The sequence below is a fragment of the Empidonax traillii genome, unplaced genomic scaffold (assembly GCF_003031625.1).
Source record: "Empidonax traillii isolate 1590-97213 ecotype Southwest subspecies unplaced genomic scaffold, ASM303162v1 scaffold11:size2795301, whole genome shotgun sequence".
Classification (NCBI taxonomy): Eukaryota; Metazoa; Chordata; class Aves; order Passeriformes; family Tyrannidae; genus Empidonax; species Empidonax traillii.
This window is the reverse complement of record NW_020955204.1, coordinates 191347-209662: the sequence shown is the minus strand read 5'-3', so window position 1 is coordinate 209662 and position 18316 is coordinate 191347. Positions and strand designations below refer to the sequence as shown.

Here is an 18316-nt window from a genome sequence, read left to right as displayed (position 1 = left end):
TAAACCTTTAACCTAATTCAGCTACAATTACTGATGCTTTTATGCCTTTTTAATTATTTTTTTTAAATAGAAGGCCTTGGAAAAGACCATGAAATACTGAGGAGGAGGATTGAAAATGGGGCTAAGGAACTTTGGTTTTTCCTCCAGAGTGAACTGAAGAAATTGAAAAATCTAGAAGGAAGTGAACTGCAAACACGCATTGATGAATTTCTGTCTGATTTGGGTCATCAGGAAAGGTATGTCTGTTAGTTGATTTTGACCTTTAATTAAACTGTCATTATGTTGTTCAAAGATACATTGGAACTTATATTTTTAGTTGTTGTCAATCTTTTGGCCTCTGCATTGTTGGAGTACCTTTTGTATTATATTAAAATATTCTGTATGAGTTTTGTTCATGCTGAACAAAATTAATCCAGAAACTGTAAAATTCAGTGAAATCTGTCTGTAAGCATATTATGTTTATAACTCTGCCAACAGGATTGCTGTGACAGCTTGTGTCTTATCAGTAAACAGTTGTAAGGAAATAGTTGAATTAACTAGATATACTACCGTAAACAAGTATCAATTCTAAAAAAAAAAGCTGCGATCTGCATGTGTAAACATCAGTAATAAAGCATGAGCTTTTGAAAATAATACTATAGTAAAAGGAACATATGGTAAGAATTTTCAGTTTTTAATACTATTTAAAACATCGTTTAAAGATAATATGAATTTATTTCTATTTATGATTATTAATGGGGGAAAATAACATACTCCTTTAAGTTTTGAAATTTAATATTCACAGTCCCCAAATCCAGTTTATCACAGTTTGAGTTGAAAGTGAGAAGGTTCTATTCAATTGTTGAGAGTTATTATTTATATAAAAGATGTGATTAAATTTCATCCAATTATTTCTCAGTCAAGTGCAGTTTATATGTTTGACTGAAATAAAAGTAGTGATTGGCTTAAGCAGAATTTTTCTAAAGACTTGAGATCTTCAGTTGAACAGTGAACTGAAAGAGAATCTACCACTTCCTTGGACAGTTTGTTTCAACAGTTATCTCACCTCAGAAATATTTGTTCTTCGTAGAAGTTTGTGTTTCTTGGACTACAGGTCATTGATTCTTATGTACCTTTTAAACTAACTATCTCTGCCAAAAACTGAAGCAAGTAGTCTAATGGCAGACTTTCTGATGTTTATCATGGTAACAAAATCATGTTTGTACACATTTTTGCTCTGTTTAAAGCCAGTATGATGCAATCATCACGGAGAAACCTTGAATAAGGTGTGTTTGATGGCAGAAAGTTTTTATGTTCCTGCCTTCCAGGATGAGTCCTTTTCCTTATTCTTTTCCTTTCTACACCAATGAGTTTATTAAACCCAATTTGCAAGTCTGCATTTCTGACAGTCTTATGTTCACATCTCTCTGTACCTAAGGATAAGGTGAAATCCATTCTAGAAATGCATAGCTCCCTTGCACTGAGTTATAGAAGTGTGCCTTGTGGACCTCTAGAAGTTATGAGGTAAATCCCAGTGTGGAAGTGTGAAACCACTGTGGTACTGGATGAAGTCTGTATGTGATGCAAGCAATTGCATCTGCTCTTTTTTTTTTTATTTTTTTTAATTTGACAATTTTTGTGTTGAATGCAAGTTTTCTTTTGGCTGACACAGTGGTTATCAAAAGCAGAGTATCCTGGAGTCTCTTGATTCTTAGTAGTCATCTATGTAGACCTTCCTGTGTGTCGAGATCCTCAAAGAAAACTTAAGTTATTTAAGCTAAAACCAAACAGCCAGAAACTACATTTTATTAAACTAAAATGTAGACCATCTTTTTACAATATGGAAATTCAAAGGAATTGCATAAGAGAAAACAGATACAAAAATATTTCTACAAAATTCAGCCTGTGTTCTTGGTGCACTTACAATATCACCTTCAAGCAATAATATTGTCTTGTCTTCTTGCTTGCCTCTAGTCCCAAGGAAGTTTTCTCTTTCACCTTTAAGGTCAAGCTGTTTGCTTCTTTTCCTTTAATCTTTCAATCTTTCTGTGTGAGTTGCAGAAAACTCCCAGTTCCTTGTGTGCACATCCTTTGGCATGCGATGCACTGCTGTCTCTGGAGTGCTCTTTGCCTGTACAATGCACAGGAGCTCCCCAGGGAAGGAGTGGTCTCATCTTCCCTCCACACGGTCCATCTGGTCTCTTCTCCTGAAAAGAACATAGCATAAGCTTGGAATGAACAAAGCAAATGCTCTCATTCACTCCGAGAATCACGGGTTTTTAGTTTTTGGGAATTTTTTTGTTATTGCTGGGATTTTTTTGTTCTTTTGTTTTTAATTTTTTAAAAGGCATTAGACAAGTTGCCAAATGCCCTTTTGTTGACAGTGCTGTCTTAAAAAGTGCTGTCTTACATGAATGGAATACTGCAAGTGAAGCTGATATTACTTATTTATGTATTTTTATATATATACATGAATATACATAAATAGATATCTTAGAAATTGTTATACATATTTTAATCTAATATTTAGATTAGAAGGACTAGTGTTAATTATAAGGACTTAAAGCAGTTTGTCATGCTGTCCCTTATGTGGGAAAGCAGATGAAAGAGGTGAGTAGTGATCAAATGATGAGATAGCTTTGCAAGGAAAGAAAGAGATAAGTAAGGTAGTGCTTCTTGTTGGATGCCTTAATCACTGTTTGTTGGCTCTGTCCTAGGGGCTGTGTAGATTTTTTCCTCGTAGAGTGCCAGTCTTGCATATGTTTTTGTGAAGTATTTCACTACCAATTCTATTTGGAAAACAATGTTGCCCAACACAGAGTTTTCTGCATTGGGAATTACATAATTGTATTCTTGTCGTTGCTATAGGGAAGAGAGCTGTTGAGAGTAACTTCATCTTAACGTTGGAAAGACTACTTGATACAGAGTTAATAAAAAAGAGCAAATTAATGCTCTAGTTGTCATGGTTGTTTCCTTTGTTGACATAAGTTGTTTGCAAGGTGGCTGTTACTGAGTTCGTTTCATTCCTCCTGGGGAACAGCTGTCATCAGGGTTTTTGTGGTATCTGGCCAACATTTGATGCATGGTGTTTGGACAAATTTTCACATTATTTCCATTGAATCACAGATTTTTCTTTTAGTTTTTATTTGTTGATGTAAAATTCCTAGGAGATTGAAATGTAATTTTGCCATATGACTAGAATAATAGTCTAGACTGATTATTAAAAACTCCCACTCTCTCTGCCTTTATTTTGGCAATCAAATGCATATGAAATATATAGCCAGATTTTTTTCTTCATTATGCCTTGTGGCAGAAAAAATATTTTTAAGAGCAGCTCCAAGATTTATTTTATGATATGAAACAACAATTACAATGAATTAATATTGTTGGTTAGTAGCATAATGAAAGACCAAGTATGACATACTAAATATCTGCAGTGCCACTGTCTGAAGTTTTCTGCATTTTACTACCTGCAGTAGCCTCTAATAATACTGTGCAGGCTAATCTTTTGTCTGCACTTGCCTATCTTGGGCTCGTGAATCACTGGTCCATCTGCTTTTAACTCTCTACATGGCCCTGACCCTGGTCTTTGCTATTTGTGTCTCTTCTGAATCTGCATTAATAAGCCACCATGATGGTCACACTCAAAAAACCCTAGCATATGTAAACTCAAAAATGCACATTTCTAAGCAATAACAATCGAAGAAAGAAGGTCTCTGTGACTGTATCCTAAAATAGCATTACCTTATAATCATTTCTGTGTGATAACACCTGTTAATTTTTCAGTTCCTGCTTTGCTTCGAAGTTTTATAATTTTTTTTTAAAGACTGGGGGTACTATCTGAAAACTCTTTCATGAATTCATAAAAATTTTTTGCAAATTATATGATATACTTTTTTGATTTGTACTGAGCAAAGCTGCCTTTACCTGAAGTGTCAAGCCACTGAGGTCATCCTCAGTAACGATGGAAAATAATTATATTTCAGCGGTAAGGCTGATTATTAAAACTTACCTATTGCCTTTCCTTTGCTATGGACACAATGGCTAATAATATAAAATTTGAACAACACTTTTTTTCTGTAGAAATAGCAAAAACTATTTAAGATCTGAGAGGCAATATTTTTAATTGGTAAGCTTTGTATTTTCAGTTATTTTATGTCAATATTCAGTAGAAGTATATTTCTATAAAGTTAAAGGAGGCTATACTGGTTACTTACTTCACAAGAACACAAAAGACTCTTTTTAAGACTTGTGTAAGAGCACTTGAAAATTGTTTCAAATATGGCTGTGGGGGTTGCACAGCTGCCTTTAATGATAGAGGGGTTTTTTTTAGTGTTTACACTGTAATTTTATATTTTGTCTTTAAACACTCAACATTGGTTGCATCCCAGTTGGGAAGAAAAATATATTTAAACTCCCAAGAAAATGCATGGGTTTCCTTTTTTAATGTGTCTTCTAGCCTAAATGCTTTCTGTAAGTTGGAAAATACTGTTGTAAGCACAGCAGACTCTTTGTCATTTCTGTATAATCTATTATATTAGGTCTACTCCATCATTAGTTCTGTTGCTATTTCCCTAAAATGTGTTTGCATGTTACTGTGAGTATTATATGTCTTTAATAGTTATTGGTCTAAAAATAGTTACCTGACGATGCTTTAAATGTTTTTTTTTTTTTTGCAAAGCTGGAATAGGGTGTTTCAAGCTCAATTACCTTGCAAAAAAAACCCCAGTTTATATTGTTTGAGATTAGAATGTAGATAAAGTTCTTCCCATTGATTGACAAGAGGTCAATCAGGAGGTGACAGGAGGTGAAGATCCCTGCTGCTGAACAATTTGGGTATAACACGTAACACAACAGCAACAGTAGATGCTGTGTAGTTCAGTGTTGTTACCCTGTGTAGAAGTGTGGGTGTACAGGCCAGAATGAGGGTATGAGCGTGAAAAGCTACAGATCCATGAGTACGGGTTTTGGCAAGATAAGTCTGTGTGATAACTGCTGATAAAGATAGGCCTGTTCCAATTTGATGTATCTCAATGTTTACTGCTTATATACTGGGTCACTGGAAATAGTTACCTTAATAGGGATACACAGTCTGCTCCTCTCTCACTTGCTAAGCTTGTTTGCCTTAACTAACTTCCTTTGTGCTTCCAGCAGTAACAAGTGCTGCCAACAACAGGACAAGACCCCTTCAAACATTGTTATGAAATATACTTGTCTTATCCTCACACTCCTTTTTTGCCACTTCCCAAATTTCTCTACCTTTGTTCTGTTGCATCTTTCTCCCAAGTGATTAAACTTGTGGTTGTCAGGAATTTCAGGCAATAAATTGCAACATCTAAAGTTCAAATGAAAACAATAAGAAATGTGGTGCAAAGTTAAAACTTTAGCATTGTTATGGAGAAGTGTTTAGCAATTTCAAATATCCTCAATATGTGAAACCAATTTTGAAATTGTTAGTTCCAAATTGGGCTACCTTTTACTTTTAGAATAACCATTAACCTTTTAACAAACACTTTGAATAGGTTGCCTCTAGTTTAGTATTTCCTCCCAAAAGCCAGAGATAAAAAAAAATCTTTTTCTAGGTGGTACTGTTTGGACTCTTTTTCACAAAATCAGTAATTTTGAATAATCTGGCTAATTTTAACAAATAAATGCCATATATTATTTTTCTTCTCATGACAGGATATTCTTTATTCTCTTATTTGGCAAATGAAATGTTATAACCCCAAGAAGAGAATCTCTAGTGTATCAGATAACCTCAATTTAGTATTTGATAGTTCATCAAAATTCATTTTTTGTAGTATGGACTTGTATGGCCACATACAAGTAAGTCCATAGTCTGTTTAGAATTTTTAATTTTTTTAATTTCTTTTCCATTTGAGTATTAGCAGCATGCAGTCATTCTAAGCAGGCAGAACACTGCTGTCTTCTTCCAGAATCAGAAGGAGCTCCACATTATGGAAAACACTGCTTACTAAACCTTGTAATAATATTCTGTAGTTATTTTTCATTAATAGAGATAGCAATGTTGTACCTATCCTAAAGGCGCTTGTAATAATATATTCTATACAAGCATAGTAAGATGATTGCAAGGGGAAAAGTAACAATGCATTATGATAGAAGCTACTGTAGCAATCACTGTTGCATTTCCATGTGGCACCACTGAATAATGTATCTACCATGGAACTGTGCTTTCCCTTTAGTTTGCTTTAGGGCACACCAAACCCAAATGCTTTGTATCAAGCAAGTCTTATGCCTAAGATTTTTTTTCTAACCCATCTCCTGTTTAATACATGGGTACGGAACATATGTTAGATGAAGGACACAGTCAATCTTTCTTTGCTGCTGTTTGAATTGTGGAGCAGGAAGTGGCATGAAGAAACTGTTTTTGAGGCTACAATTAAATATCACTTTAATTTATCTTTAATTTAATTTAATCCTCTGATTTAGTAATGCCAAGATCGTTTCCCATTTTTTAAAGATTGTTTTCCTTTGTTGTTTATAGGTCAATAATGACCGACTTGTACTACCTCAGTCAAACAGATGGAGCAGGAGATTGGCGAGAAAAAGAGGCCAAAGATCTAACAGATTTGGTACAGAGGAGAATAACTTATTTACAGGTAAGAGAATAGCACTTTCGAATCAAGGTAATTCAGTCAAGCTATTAGAGAGTGACCTAAGTAGGTCAATGAAGGTGATAAAGGGCCTTGAGGGGAAGCTCTATGAGGAGCAGCTGAGGTCACTTGGTCTGTTGAGCCTGGAAAAGAGGAGACTGAGGGGAAACCTCGTCACTGCCTACAACTTCCTCGTGACGGGGAGAGGAGGGGCAGACACTGATCTCTTCACTGTGGTGACTGGTGACAGGATCCAAGGGAATGGGCTGAAGTTGTGTCAGGGGAGGTTTAGGTTGGATATTAGAAAAAGGTTCTTCACCCAGAGGGTGGTTGGGCACTGAACAGGCTCCCTGGGGAAGTGGTCACAGCACCAAGCCTGGCAGAGTTCGAGGAGTGTTTGGACGATCCTCTCAGGTGCATGGTGTGACTCTTGGGGATGGTCCTGTGCAGGGTTGGGAATCGGACTCAGTGATCCTTGTAGGTCCCTTCCAACTCTCAGCAAATTCTGTGATTCTGTAAACGTTTTTGTTATTATATATATATATATATATATAGCACTTAGCTATACCCTATATACAATAATTACACAAGGTTTTAGAATAAATGTTGTTATATGAATGAATTACATAGAAATTATAACAATTGTTTCAAACATTATTTTATATGTGTATGGAAGATAGTATTTTAAGGAAATATATAGGGTTTGGACTTTTGTTGTTGGGTATGTTTCTTTGTGTGTGTGGTTATTTTTTTTGGATCTGTGGTTTTCAGTGGGCTGTATTTAGCTATTTGAATTACTTTTTTTATTATAAAAGGTAAGTATATTTTTAATCCTCAGAGTGTCAGAATACATAAATATGTTTGCACACTGTTTAAAATAACAATATAAAAGTCCTTGTATCAAACTTCTGAACAAGCCCATTTTTAAAAACATGAGTATGCAAATTTGAAGTGCATGTGTAATATATTGTCAGGACTGGTTCAACAGATGTGTGAGACTTCTCATAGATGCTCATATTTTGAGTGCAAAAGGTCTTTTAAATACATATATTGTGTGTATATAAATTTAAATAAAACTTGTTCTGAAGGTTTTGGGACTTTTTCATGTCTGAATGCGTGCAGCTATTTATGTAATGATCAAAAAGATATTTGATGAAGTCTGTTTTATTTGTACTTGGTTTATTTTTTGTGGCATGTGTGCACCTGTATTGTATGGTTACTCCTAATGCTTGATCTTTTCTCTTGTGTAAATAACTGAATTTGTTTCTCAGATGTTCATTATTTCATAGTTCAACTGTTGGTACCTTCTCTTCTGTGACCAAGCTATGTATTTGTTGCTTGTTAAATAAAAAAAACCCCACCCTTCTGAGGAAAAAAATCCCTGTAAATTATGCAGGAATCATCACTTTATTGTATTCCTTCATCTCTTTTCTGAGAACTGTCCCTTATTTTTTCATTTTTGATGTCACTGTTTGGCAATGGTGTACTGTAACTACTTTCCATGCTGATAAATATAGTCTTTACTTTTTCCTCTTCTTGCATGGTATCCATTTGTTGTCTTGTTTAGGCATATATATATTTCTGAAGGGTGATTGTCTTCATATTGTATGTTGTACAATGTTCAGGATATAGTTCAAGATTAGGACCTACAAGTATGTATAATGAATAACAAGAATAAAAGTTGCTGAGGAGAGCAGAAGCTCAAAACTGAAGCATTAGATAAATGTCTACATTGTTTTCTGGTGAAGTTGAAATGAATTTACTTACTGACTGAAGAGCTGGAAGCCCAGTTAGGTGCTTCTAAAATTTATTTAGATGCATATAATCTATGATAATGGGCTTTCCTCTCTGTTGAGCTAATTGATTCTCATTAAAAAAAAAATAAAAAAGTAGAAACAGTATTAAGAATGAAAATGATACCAAGTCACAACACATACAGAATCCTAACTTTTCAAATAGTACAAATAGTTAAGTCTTTTAGGAAGTCTGTTATATCCTCAGGCACTTCCAAGAGAGGTAGCTATCTTTATCCTCATTATCTTGAGAATGAAACATGTTGATGAACATGAGCAGGTGGTTTACAGAAAGCTGTGGTGTTAGATTCAGAATTAGAAATAGGTCTGACATACTTGGCTCAATTTACATCAGACAGGCTGTTTTGTTTCTGTTTTATTTATAAATTTATTAAAAAGCGGTCAATTTTAAAATTTCTGCCGTGGAAAAAAATGTGTTTTTTCATATTTATGCATTTAAACTATGAATTTAATCATTGTGGGTTCATCTCATGACACTGAGAAATGCAAAAATTAGTATTTCCCTCTTTTCTCTATTACAGAGGAAATCACTTTTTTTTGTATTTTTAATAAATCATTGCTGGTCAAGTTGGAAACATGCAGAGGTATTACTGCTGCACATGAGATTCCATGTGACTGTTTTGTATGAAAGGGTCTGGAAACTATAAAGAAGGGACATATTTTCCTTGTAACCTTTGTGGTTTAAGTTGAGAAAAGGCAGTATATATTTTCCAAAAAATGTAATTCTAGCATTGATAAATGTTGATATTTTTATTATAGAGACTGTGCAAGTCATCAAAAAGAGCACTAAGTTCTTGGGTTTAGCAAATAAGCAGCAATGTTTGAAATTACACATAAGCAGAAATGTTTGAAATTACACATACCTTTATTAATAATATATCTGTATTAAAAAATGAAATAGAATTAAAAATTCAAAAACCCTTGCCCCTCAACTCAATGCCAAAAAGAATTATATGGAACATATTTGTAATTTTTTATTTTAGTTCAGTAGGAAAGGACTGTATAGCTTTTTTCTGGTGCATGTTGAACAGTGACAGCTGCATTATTTTGGGACATCTCCCTGGGAAGTCATTTATCTGAATGATTGTGAATAGTGATGACTGCTACTTCGTTTGGATGACATTACCATAAATTTGATTTAATGAGGCTACATGTAACTAGTTCCCTGTAGTTAGAGCAACATTTAAAAAGTTAGGAGCTTACATTTAAGCAAAAGAACTTATTTTCAGAGATATTTATTATCAAACAGTTGAAGAGAATGTGCAAGAGAAGTCAGACAAGAGCACCTGTAGTACGGTAATCAAGTGAGAATATGATTATGTTTTCTGGCCCTTCCCTTTTGTGTTTATTTTTGTTCTATTTATTTTAGGAAGTTTCTGATTCAGCATGCAGTCTCCCAGTGGCAGAATATTTTTGCCTTTGTTTAAAGAAAAAAAAAAAATCAGAACTTTCTGTTCCTCTTTGAAGGTTAAAAATATAAGCAGGTGAGAAAGGTTACTAAGTACTCGACAACACATCAGTTATATTAGTCATAGTTTGCCATATCCATGCTATTTGTTTGAAGGTTTGTATGGATGCAAAGAAAAGCAAGTTTCTTACCAGGCTTTATTCTGATGTTTCTAGATTTCCCAGTATTTTTGGTGATTTAATGTGTCACTTAGATTTTTCTGTCTTAAAGTGTATTAAGCCCTTTCTCCCTTACATTAAAATTACTGATATATATTCTTAATAAATGTGCTCATGCTAAGATGACAATAACAATAAAAAAGGTTCCGGGCACTTTGTATCCATGCAAAAGCATGCACCCCTCACGACTGGAAGTCTTGAAAGGTGTAAACTTGTATCCTTTAATCAAGCAAATTGAATGTATTATATATTTCCCCAGTTATTCCACTTCATTCATGAGAAACAACTTGTAGTGTAGTTACAGTGTGTTGTTGATGTTGATATATCAAAATAATTTGAAACACGAAGTAGAAAAATTCTCATAGAAAAATTATCGTAGATAATTCTCCATCAGCATTTACTGCTTTTATGTTGAAGGAGGACACTAGCTGAAGGATTTCAGCCATCTGTCGGTATGGGCACTGTTCTGGGAGATGATTTCTTTAATAGGCAGACCATATAGTGATTCAGTTTCCCTGTGATAGACTCAGCATCCTTAAAAGTATTCTCCAAATACGGAGAATCCTGATAATTAACTTTGATATTGTAAGCTCATTTGTATTTTGCAGTTCTTTTCCCATTTTTGCTAATTACTGAATTTATTACACAGCACTGGAAGTGTTCCTTCCCTGTAACATTAGAAAATTTAGGCATATGAATGAATCTAAGCATTTTTAAAGTTAACATTTCGGATAAAATAGATAAGAAACAGGAGAGTTGAAAAGAACCAATTTTTCTGACCTTTTGTGCGTGTTTAGAAAGGAACTGAATTGTTTCTATCACATGTGAAAATGAAAAGTGATTTTTGAATGTCTTGAAACATGTTTTGCGTTTTCCTCATAAGGTTACTTAGTAAATTCGGTATCCGATGTTATGGCATTAGGATAATAACCACTTAGGAAAGTGTGATCACTGCTAGTATTTATATGAGGTTTTCTCTAGAATTTCTACTTAGTGGATTGAGGAGCATAGTGTGGTTAGTCCATCTGCATACTGGCATGTGTTACTCCAGCTAAAACTTATCTGTTGTAGGAGGGTAGCTGCAAACTAGAAAAATTAACATTAGAGACAGATAAGAATATCTGTCTCTCAAATCAAATACATAATATTTCTGACTAGGGAAAGAAGAACTTTTTCTTCCAGCAGCTGGAAGAAACTTCTGGTTGTTTGTTTAGGTTTTGTTTGTTTGGATTTTTTCCATCACCAAAATCTGAAGGGGAGCTATATGAAAAAGAACCATGACAAGTGGCATGATAAAGAAAGGGGAATAGAAGGTCATGAACTACATTTGTGATAACCAGGATAACAAACACCCTTCCTTGACACCATTCTCTCAAAAAACCCACAGTTTTTCACAGATTTTGGGTGGGACTGTCTTGTGCAGCAGACTGCACAGCATCAAAGAATAAAATACTAATTGAAAATATAAAAAAGAACAGCTTTGTTAATGAGAATCATACTATGTTTATGAGGTTACTTAGTAATTTGTAGCAGACTGCTATTGTGATTCACTGGATCAAATACACTTCTCTGAACAGTTTTAAAAACCAGGAGTCATTTGTCATATCGTAAAATGTATGTTAAGGAGAAGAGTTTACTTTTGCCTGTGTGTCATGTGTTTGGATGGCTAACTGCACACTTGAAAACACTGGAAGGTAGTGAGGCATTGAGGCGCTTCTGACGTCGTTCCTATCTGATCCTGCTTTCTGTGAGTAGGCCAACCAAGAGCCCTGGAGAAGAATACAGTGGAAACTGTGAATTTTCTTAGAGCAACAGTGTATGCCCATGTTGTGATGTGATGAAAGACCATCAAATCCATTTTGCTAGTTATACAAATCCATTTTAATTTTAGGTGACATTCTCTTGCATAAAAATTTATAATTTTAACCATTTTACAATTCTGAAAAGTTGTTACCATTTTCAGTTGCGCCGTTCATAGAAGTAGTTCTGAGAAAAATAAAAGGTGTAAACTTTGGCATGGCTTGATAATCTAATCTTCTACATATTGAAGTATGTTTTGTGTGATTGGTCAGTTGTGGGTTTTTTGTTTGTTTAGGATTTTGTGTGAGTTTGGGGGTTTTTTTGTTGTTCTTGGGTTGGGGTTTTTTTCTCTGTGTGTGTTTTTAATACATTTGTAAGGCTGTTACATGATAGGGCTTGACATTCCTAGAGGTCCCTTCCACCCCTCTCTGAATTATGTAGACCGTTTAATTGGATGTAGGAGTCTGTCTTGAGCAGTGTTGTTACGGTTGAGAACAGAGTGCACTGCTCATTCAAGTCAAAAATAACATAATCCTTTTCTTTGACTTTGGGCCAGGAGGAAAAATCTGTCAGTCTTTGATGGTTTTGAAATTGATTGTTGCCCTTTATCAGCTTCGTACCTTTATGGGTTGCTTTGATTGGCAATTTTGGCTTATGAACACACAAACTGTTCTGATGCAATGTAATTTTTCTTCCTTATCGATGGTTAATAATTCCACCTTTTCCAGGAAATACCAGTTGAAACTGCAATATATATATGTTTCTCTACTTCTCTTTCTTTTTAAATTCTCAGTAGATAATTGAAGCCCAAACACTGCCTTGTTTTCCTGCTATTTGAATATAGCAGTTTGAAAAAACTCACAGTCATAAAGTAGCTTAACTACCTTCCTATTTAAGTCACAGACAGATATTTATATATAGTTTTTAGTTAAGTCTTCAAGTAATGTTAAACCCAAGTAAGTGCATTATATTAACATTGATAAACAGTCACACTATTAAATTATGTTTCATTGTGTGTTTCCTACTTGATTTCTATAATATTGTTCATAAGATATTATATGACTCTTATTTTCCTGAAATAAAGTTAGAAGGGCACTCCTTATAAAAGATGACAAAACTTCAAATATGCCATCAATTAAATGCTTTAATTTTCAAGAGGACACAGGCATTTGAAGGTAATTGCAAGTGTAGAAAATGCTACCTATTGGTATTTTCTAAAAAATCTCCGAGGTTATCCCTTTCAAAATAGTGTTGTGGCTTTATTCCAGCTGGCAACGAAGTACCATGCAGAGGCTCCTGCACTCTGCCTCCTCCCTGGTGGAACATACACAAAACCGTACACAAAAATCCCACAAAGAAACCCGACTGTGGGTTGAGATAAGAACAATTTAATAACTGAAACCAAGTAAAATATGGTAATACTGATAATAATTATATTAATAAAAATATACTACTACTACTACAAATGGTATGAGGAGGTATTGTTTCATGGAATTCTTTCTGTGAGGACCTGCACAGAATACTAGAATGCCCCACTTTCTCTCTGGAAAGATTGTGGGAAGTACTTTTGTTAAAGTTTCAAAGATAGATTTAGTCTCAAGTTATCCATTAAATTTGTGATAGCAAAAGTACTGATCTGAGGAACAAAAATTAGGAATGGAAATTTCCTTTAATATATTATTGTTATACCTAGTTAGGCTTTGAATCAGATATAAATAAAATGCTGAATTTATAGCACATGTTAAGGGATTTGGTTTGGCTTTTTTTTAATTTATTTGGTTTGAGGTTTTTTTTGTTTATTTCCCAGGTCTGAATTATTCTCCCCTCCTTTACACAACTGAATTCACAATTTTTAAACTTTTTAAAAAATATTTTAATACTCAGAATATTCAGATTATCTTTAAGATTGCTTGAAGGAGGGCTCTCAGTTCTCCAGGAAGAGATCTTTGTTTTTTGGAAAGACTTGATTTCATTTGTTGCACATTTGCAGAAAATTTATTTAAAGTTAGTTAGATGTGAGAAGAACAGAGTTTATATTAATGCTCAAATATCTATATTCTTGCATCTTATCTGAAACTAATTTTCATTCCAGAGATTCTATGGAAAACATTTTTGGAATTTAGAAGTATGTCTAGAGGCATGCAAATATGAATGTGTACGGCAAAGCACTGTATTTTACAGCAAGAAAGACTTCTGTTGATTATGTTTTTGTATTATCCACATATATAAAAATATTTATTAGTTTGTACTTTTTGACATAGCATTTGTATAATGTAGGCATTTGCCTCATGTGTTATGGTTTCTTGACTTGTGGAAGTGAAGTATATTATTTTATAGAGAGTACACACAGATTAAAATTCTGTCCTTTATCAGTCTGTTCAGGTATGTGTTTTATTTTCTGTATTGGGTATGTGGTCAGTTAGTCTGGGAAGCAGTCCATTAATAAGCATTTGTTTTATTCTGTACCGTGTAGACAGGTGGCAATTTTCTTTTGTTGGATGGCATCCATGCTTATTGTAAGAGAACTAACAAACTTGGAAAAATGCCAAAGGAAAAAACATTCCAACACTGAAAATCATGTTGATGAAATGTGAACTCTGAGTCCAAATGTTGGCTTATTCTGACAGATTTACAAATGAGAAAGTAATTTAAAATCTTGAAGGTATTCTATTTTACATTAGGATAGTGAAGCATGTTCAGTAACTGTTCACGTTCACAGTGAAAAATTCACATAAAATTTTCATGAAGCTGAAGCTTACTCATCCATTTTAATATGAGATGTATTATAGCAGGATGGCTCGTGTGATTTATGGCATTTGTCAGTTTTTCAGGAAAAAAACTATGCCTTTGTGCGTATCTTGTCTTCAGCTTCACTTTTTCATCCATGCTTACAGAACCCGAAGGATTGCAGCAAAGCTAAGAAACTTGTGTGTAATATCAACAAAGGCTGTGGCTATGGTTGTCAACTCCATCATGTAGTTTACTGCTTCATGATCGCTTACGGCACTCAGCGGACGCTTATTTTGGAGTCCCAGAATTGGCGCTATGCTACCGGTGGCTGGGAGACTGTATTTAGACCCGTGAGCGAGACATGTACTGACAGATCAGGTTCCACCACTGGACACTGGTCAGGTAAGACTAAATAACTCAAACAATTTCTCCTTGTTTTGTTTTGCAGGTTCAGTCATGTAGATTTGTTTTGTTCTTTCTTTAGTGTTATGTGGAGCGTAATGAGTGCAGTTGTATATGTAAGCATCTTTTACATCTTATTTGTGCATTTTATAGAAAATAACCATTTTCTTTATTAAAATATCTCTGCTTTGGCAGAGTTTTTTTAATACAGAAGTTTTGTATTTCAGATTTAAATTATAATCCTTCAGCAGTCTACCACTGTGTTGTGTGCCAGATATTGTTCCCCTGGTGGTCTAGAGGGTAAAGGTGCTGCGCTGCCACCGCAGAGACCCGGGTTCGATTCCCGGTGGGGGCCACTCCCCGGGCAGATGGAGCTCGTTAGCCCTGTAAGGCAATCCATCTGCATCCTGAGGACCTCGCTGCCTCTGTCCAAGCTCACTTAGCCCCGGCAGATGAACCTCAGGATTAAAGGGTGGGCTCAGTTCTGCGCACACTGTGTCTCACCTAAAAAATCCAATGCGCAGGCTGGAAGGTGGAAAGACCTTCCCCGGTTCTTCGTTCGCAAAGACTGGCCATTACATTACATTACTTACATTATTCCAATGTTATGGGAAGAGATTATTAAATAGAGGTTGTTGTTGATAAAGTTTTAACAAAATAAGGCATTTTTTCAAATACTGAGCAGAATAAATATAAAGAAAATAGTATCCAATAGTCATTCACACACAAATTAATGAAATAGTTGAAATAATTTTTAATGAAAATGAAACAGATGCAGAATTCAGGTTGTAAAAACAGTGGCAATGTTAAAAATGCATTTTCCTTGTAGATCAGGAATTTGATCCATTTTTATACCAGATTGAACAGTTTGCCTAGAATAAGTAGATGGGCATTGATGTTTGGAGGATCACATATCTTTGTTTGTCTCAAAATAAGCTGCATTCATTTTGAACTACATCTTTTTACATGTGATTGATAGTCAAAACATATCAACATCAGTCTTTTTAGTAGTACACTGCATACCCAGTGCGTATGGAATCTTAAAGAATGTAACTATTAAGGTTTTACAGATCTTAAATTAAGTTACTCAGATTTAGAAAAGCCAGTTTACAGATTGTGTGTAAACTTACTTGTGTGTTTACACACTGAAACAATATTTACACATGAAATAACATCTGCTCTTCAAAGCTTCACGATGCTACCAAACTTTGCTTTGAGAGGTCTAGTGGATTTTGTGAATGAGATTTTTTTTCCAAGCGATATTTCTTAAAAATGGTTGGTTGTTTTGTAAAAACAACTATAGATGGAAAACTGATATTGAGATTTCCAGATGAAGTTTTATTTGTGGCAAAGTTAGCAAGTGAAACTACCATCTGGGCATGGTTCTCGGCAGATCATGTGACTCCAGAATTTAGATGCAGGCAGTTTTGTGAGCAACTATTTAGCGTAATAAGCTGGGAAACAGTGTTCTGGAGCACTGATGCACACACGGCTTTAAAAGACTGTATATTTTTATGAAATTTTGTTAAAATAGATCAGGATTTGCTGCAATATGGGCTCTTGTGGATAAAAGTAGAAATAATGTTTCATTTTAGCTCCCTGCAGTTTTGTTTTGTTTTTTTTTTTTTTTTTCAACAAGTTTCTCAATCCGGATGAATAGTTTGAATGCTGAATGCATGAAATTTCTGGATGTGATAAATTTTTTTTTTTTTAAATAATGAATGCCACTAATCTGAGTTTTGATGTTCTAGAGCTAGAAGACATTCGGCTATGAAAGAAGGTCTTTCTAGAGTTAGCCTACTGACTAGGCACACACACTATAAACTGTGTTAAATTCTAATCTCCTGTAGTGACATGATCATTGAGGAAGAATGATACCGGCAGTCGATCTCTTTTACTAGTTTCCATGTGGCTGCAGTAGGAATCTACTCTGCATTCTTAATTGCTGGTAAATTTGAAAGACATTCTATCTTGTTAAAGATTTCAATATGTTTTTTTTGTGTCTCCCTAAATTTATATAGATTTTTATTTACTTATGTATTTATTTATTTTATTTCCTGTATCTTTACGGGGACAAAATAAGATTGAAATTCTTAACTTTAGTCAGCAGTAGCTTTTCTGCAAAACCACACCTTTAATTTTTTTTTCTCCACAAATTTTGAAGTCAGCATGGGTTTTTCTAGATTTTCAAAATAAATTTATAAAAAGGCATTGACATGTATAAATTTCCATTTCATTGTTTCTCCTATGTAGTGTAGTTACTATGCTGTGTATAGGGATTTTTCAAAAAAATTGTTTTTAATTATGTTTCAAAAATATTCATACAAGTGAAAAATTTAGGATTTTAATCTAAACTATAGAAATAGCAAAAAGTCAGAAAAGTATAAAATCTAAGTGTTGCTTTCATGTAATTTGCAGACCTGCATAGACAATAGTTCAGTAAAATGTGCTTCATGACAAAAATTGTTTAAATCTGTACATTTATCTTTCTTTTTAATTAAATTGCCTCTACTTGACACTTTTTAATTTTATTAGCAGTACAAAATTTGGAAGTTTCTGAAGTTTATCTTCAGTGAAACAATTTAGATATTACTATCTTCTACAAAGAATTAAGAAGCTTATATAAGCTGAGATTACATATATTTCTGTAATTTTGTTTGTCCAGTCCTCTCCTAACTAGGCATAAAGGCTAAACTTGATTTTGGAATTTGGGAAGTAGGGTGAATTTTAATAAGTAAGCCTGTATTAATCTGAGAGCAAAAGATTAGTAAAGCATATTCTCCTCTGTGCAGAGAATTACGGGTCATCTCAGCTCGTGTCATGTCTGGCAGGAATTCTTCTCTGAGTTTGACATGGTGTTTCTATAATCAAGTTCAGCATTTCTAGCTTAAGCATATTAAAAGATTGAGAATTCTATCACGGGTTTTTGTAAATACAGCAGTTATTTCACACCACCTCAATTTTTCATTTTCCTTTGTTTCAGTCATACTGTCATTCTAGACAAAAAAAAAAAATCTTAATAAGGGATGGTTGTATGCATACTCTTTTTAATTTTAAAATTTTGTCTTGGCTGTAATTGCATCTTGTAGTTAATTTTTCCTTTGATATCTATGGTCAAACTGTTAATGAATAATTTAGGTAGGAATTTTTATAAGAAGCATGAATGATTTCCTAGTAATGAGAGTCAAAATATAGAGAACTTGTGAAGATGTATTTATAATGAAATTTGTGATTAATGTTCTTTAAGATAATTACTTAGTCAGGTCATAATGTGTTGTCATTGCAACATGCTAAAATAGAGGAGGCCTTTTCTTATAATTTTTTTGTTGCTGATTTATGATGTTACAGTGG

General features: G+C 34.1%; 1 protein-coding gene across 2 annotated transcripts in view; it reads left to right on the top strand.

Moving 5' to 3' along the window:
* The window catches only part of FUT8 (fucosyltransferase 8), a 92384-nt gene that overhangs the window by 45216 nt on the left and 28852 nt on the right, over positions 1-18316 (top strand). For both annotated transcript variants that reach the window (XM_027885911.1, XM_027885920.1), the window contains 3 exons: positions 71-236; positions 6485-6599; positions 14728-14965. In XM_027885911.1, the coding sequence (XP_027741712.1) occupies positions 71-236; positions 6485-6599; positions 14728-14965 (519 nt within the window). The remainder of the gene's footprint in view (positions 1-70; positions 237-6484; positions 6600-14727; positions 14966-18316) is intronic.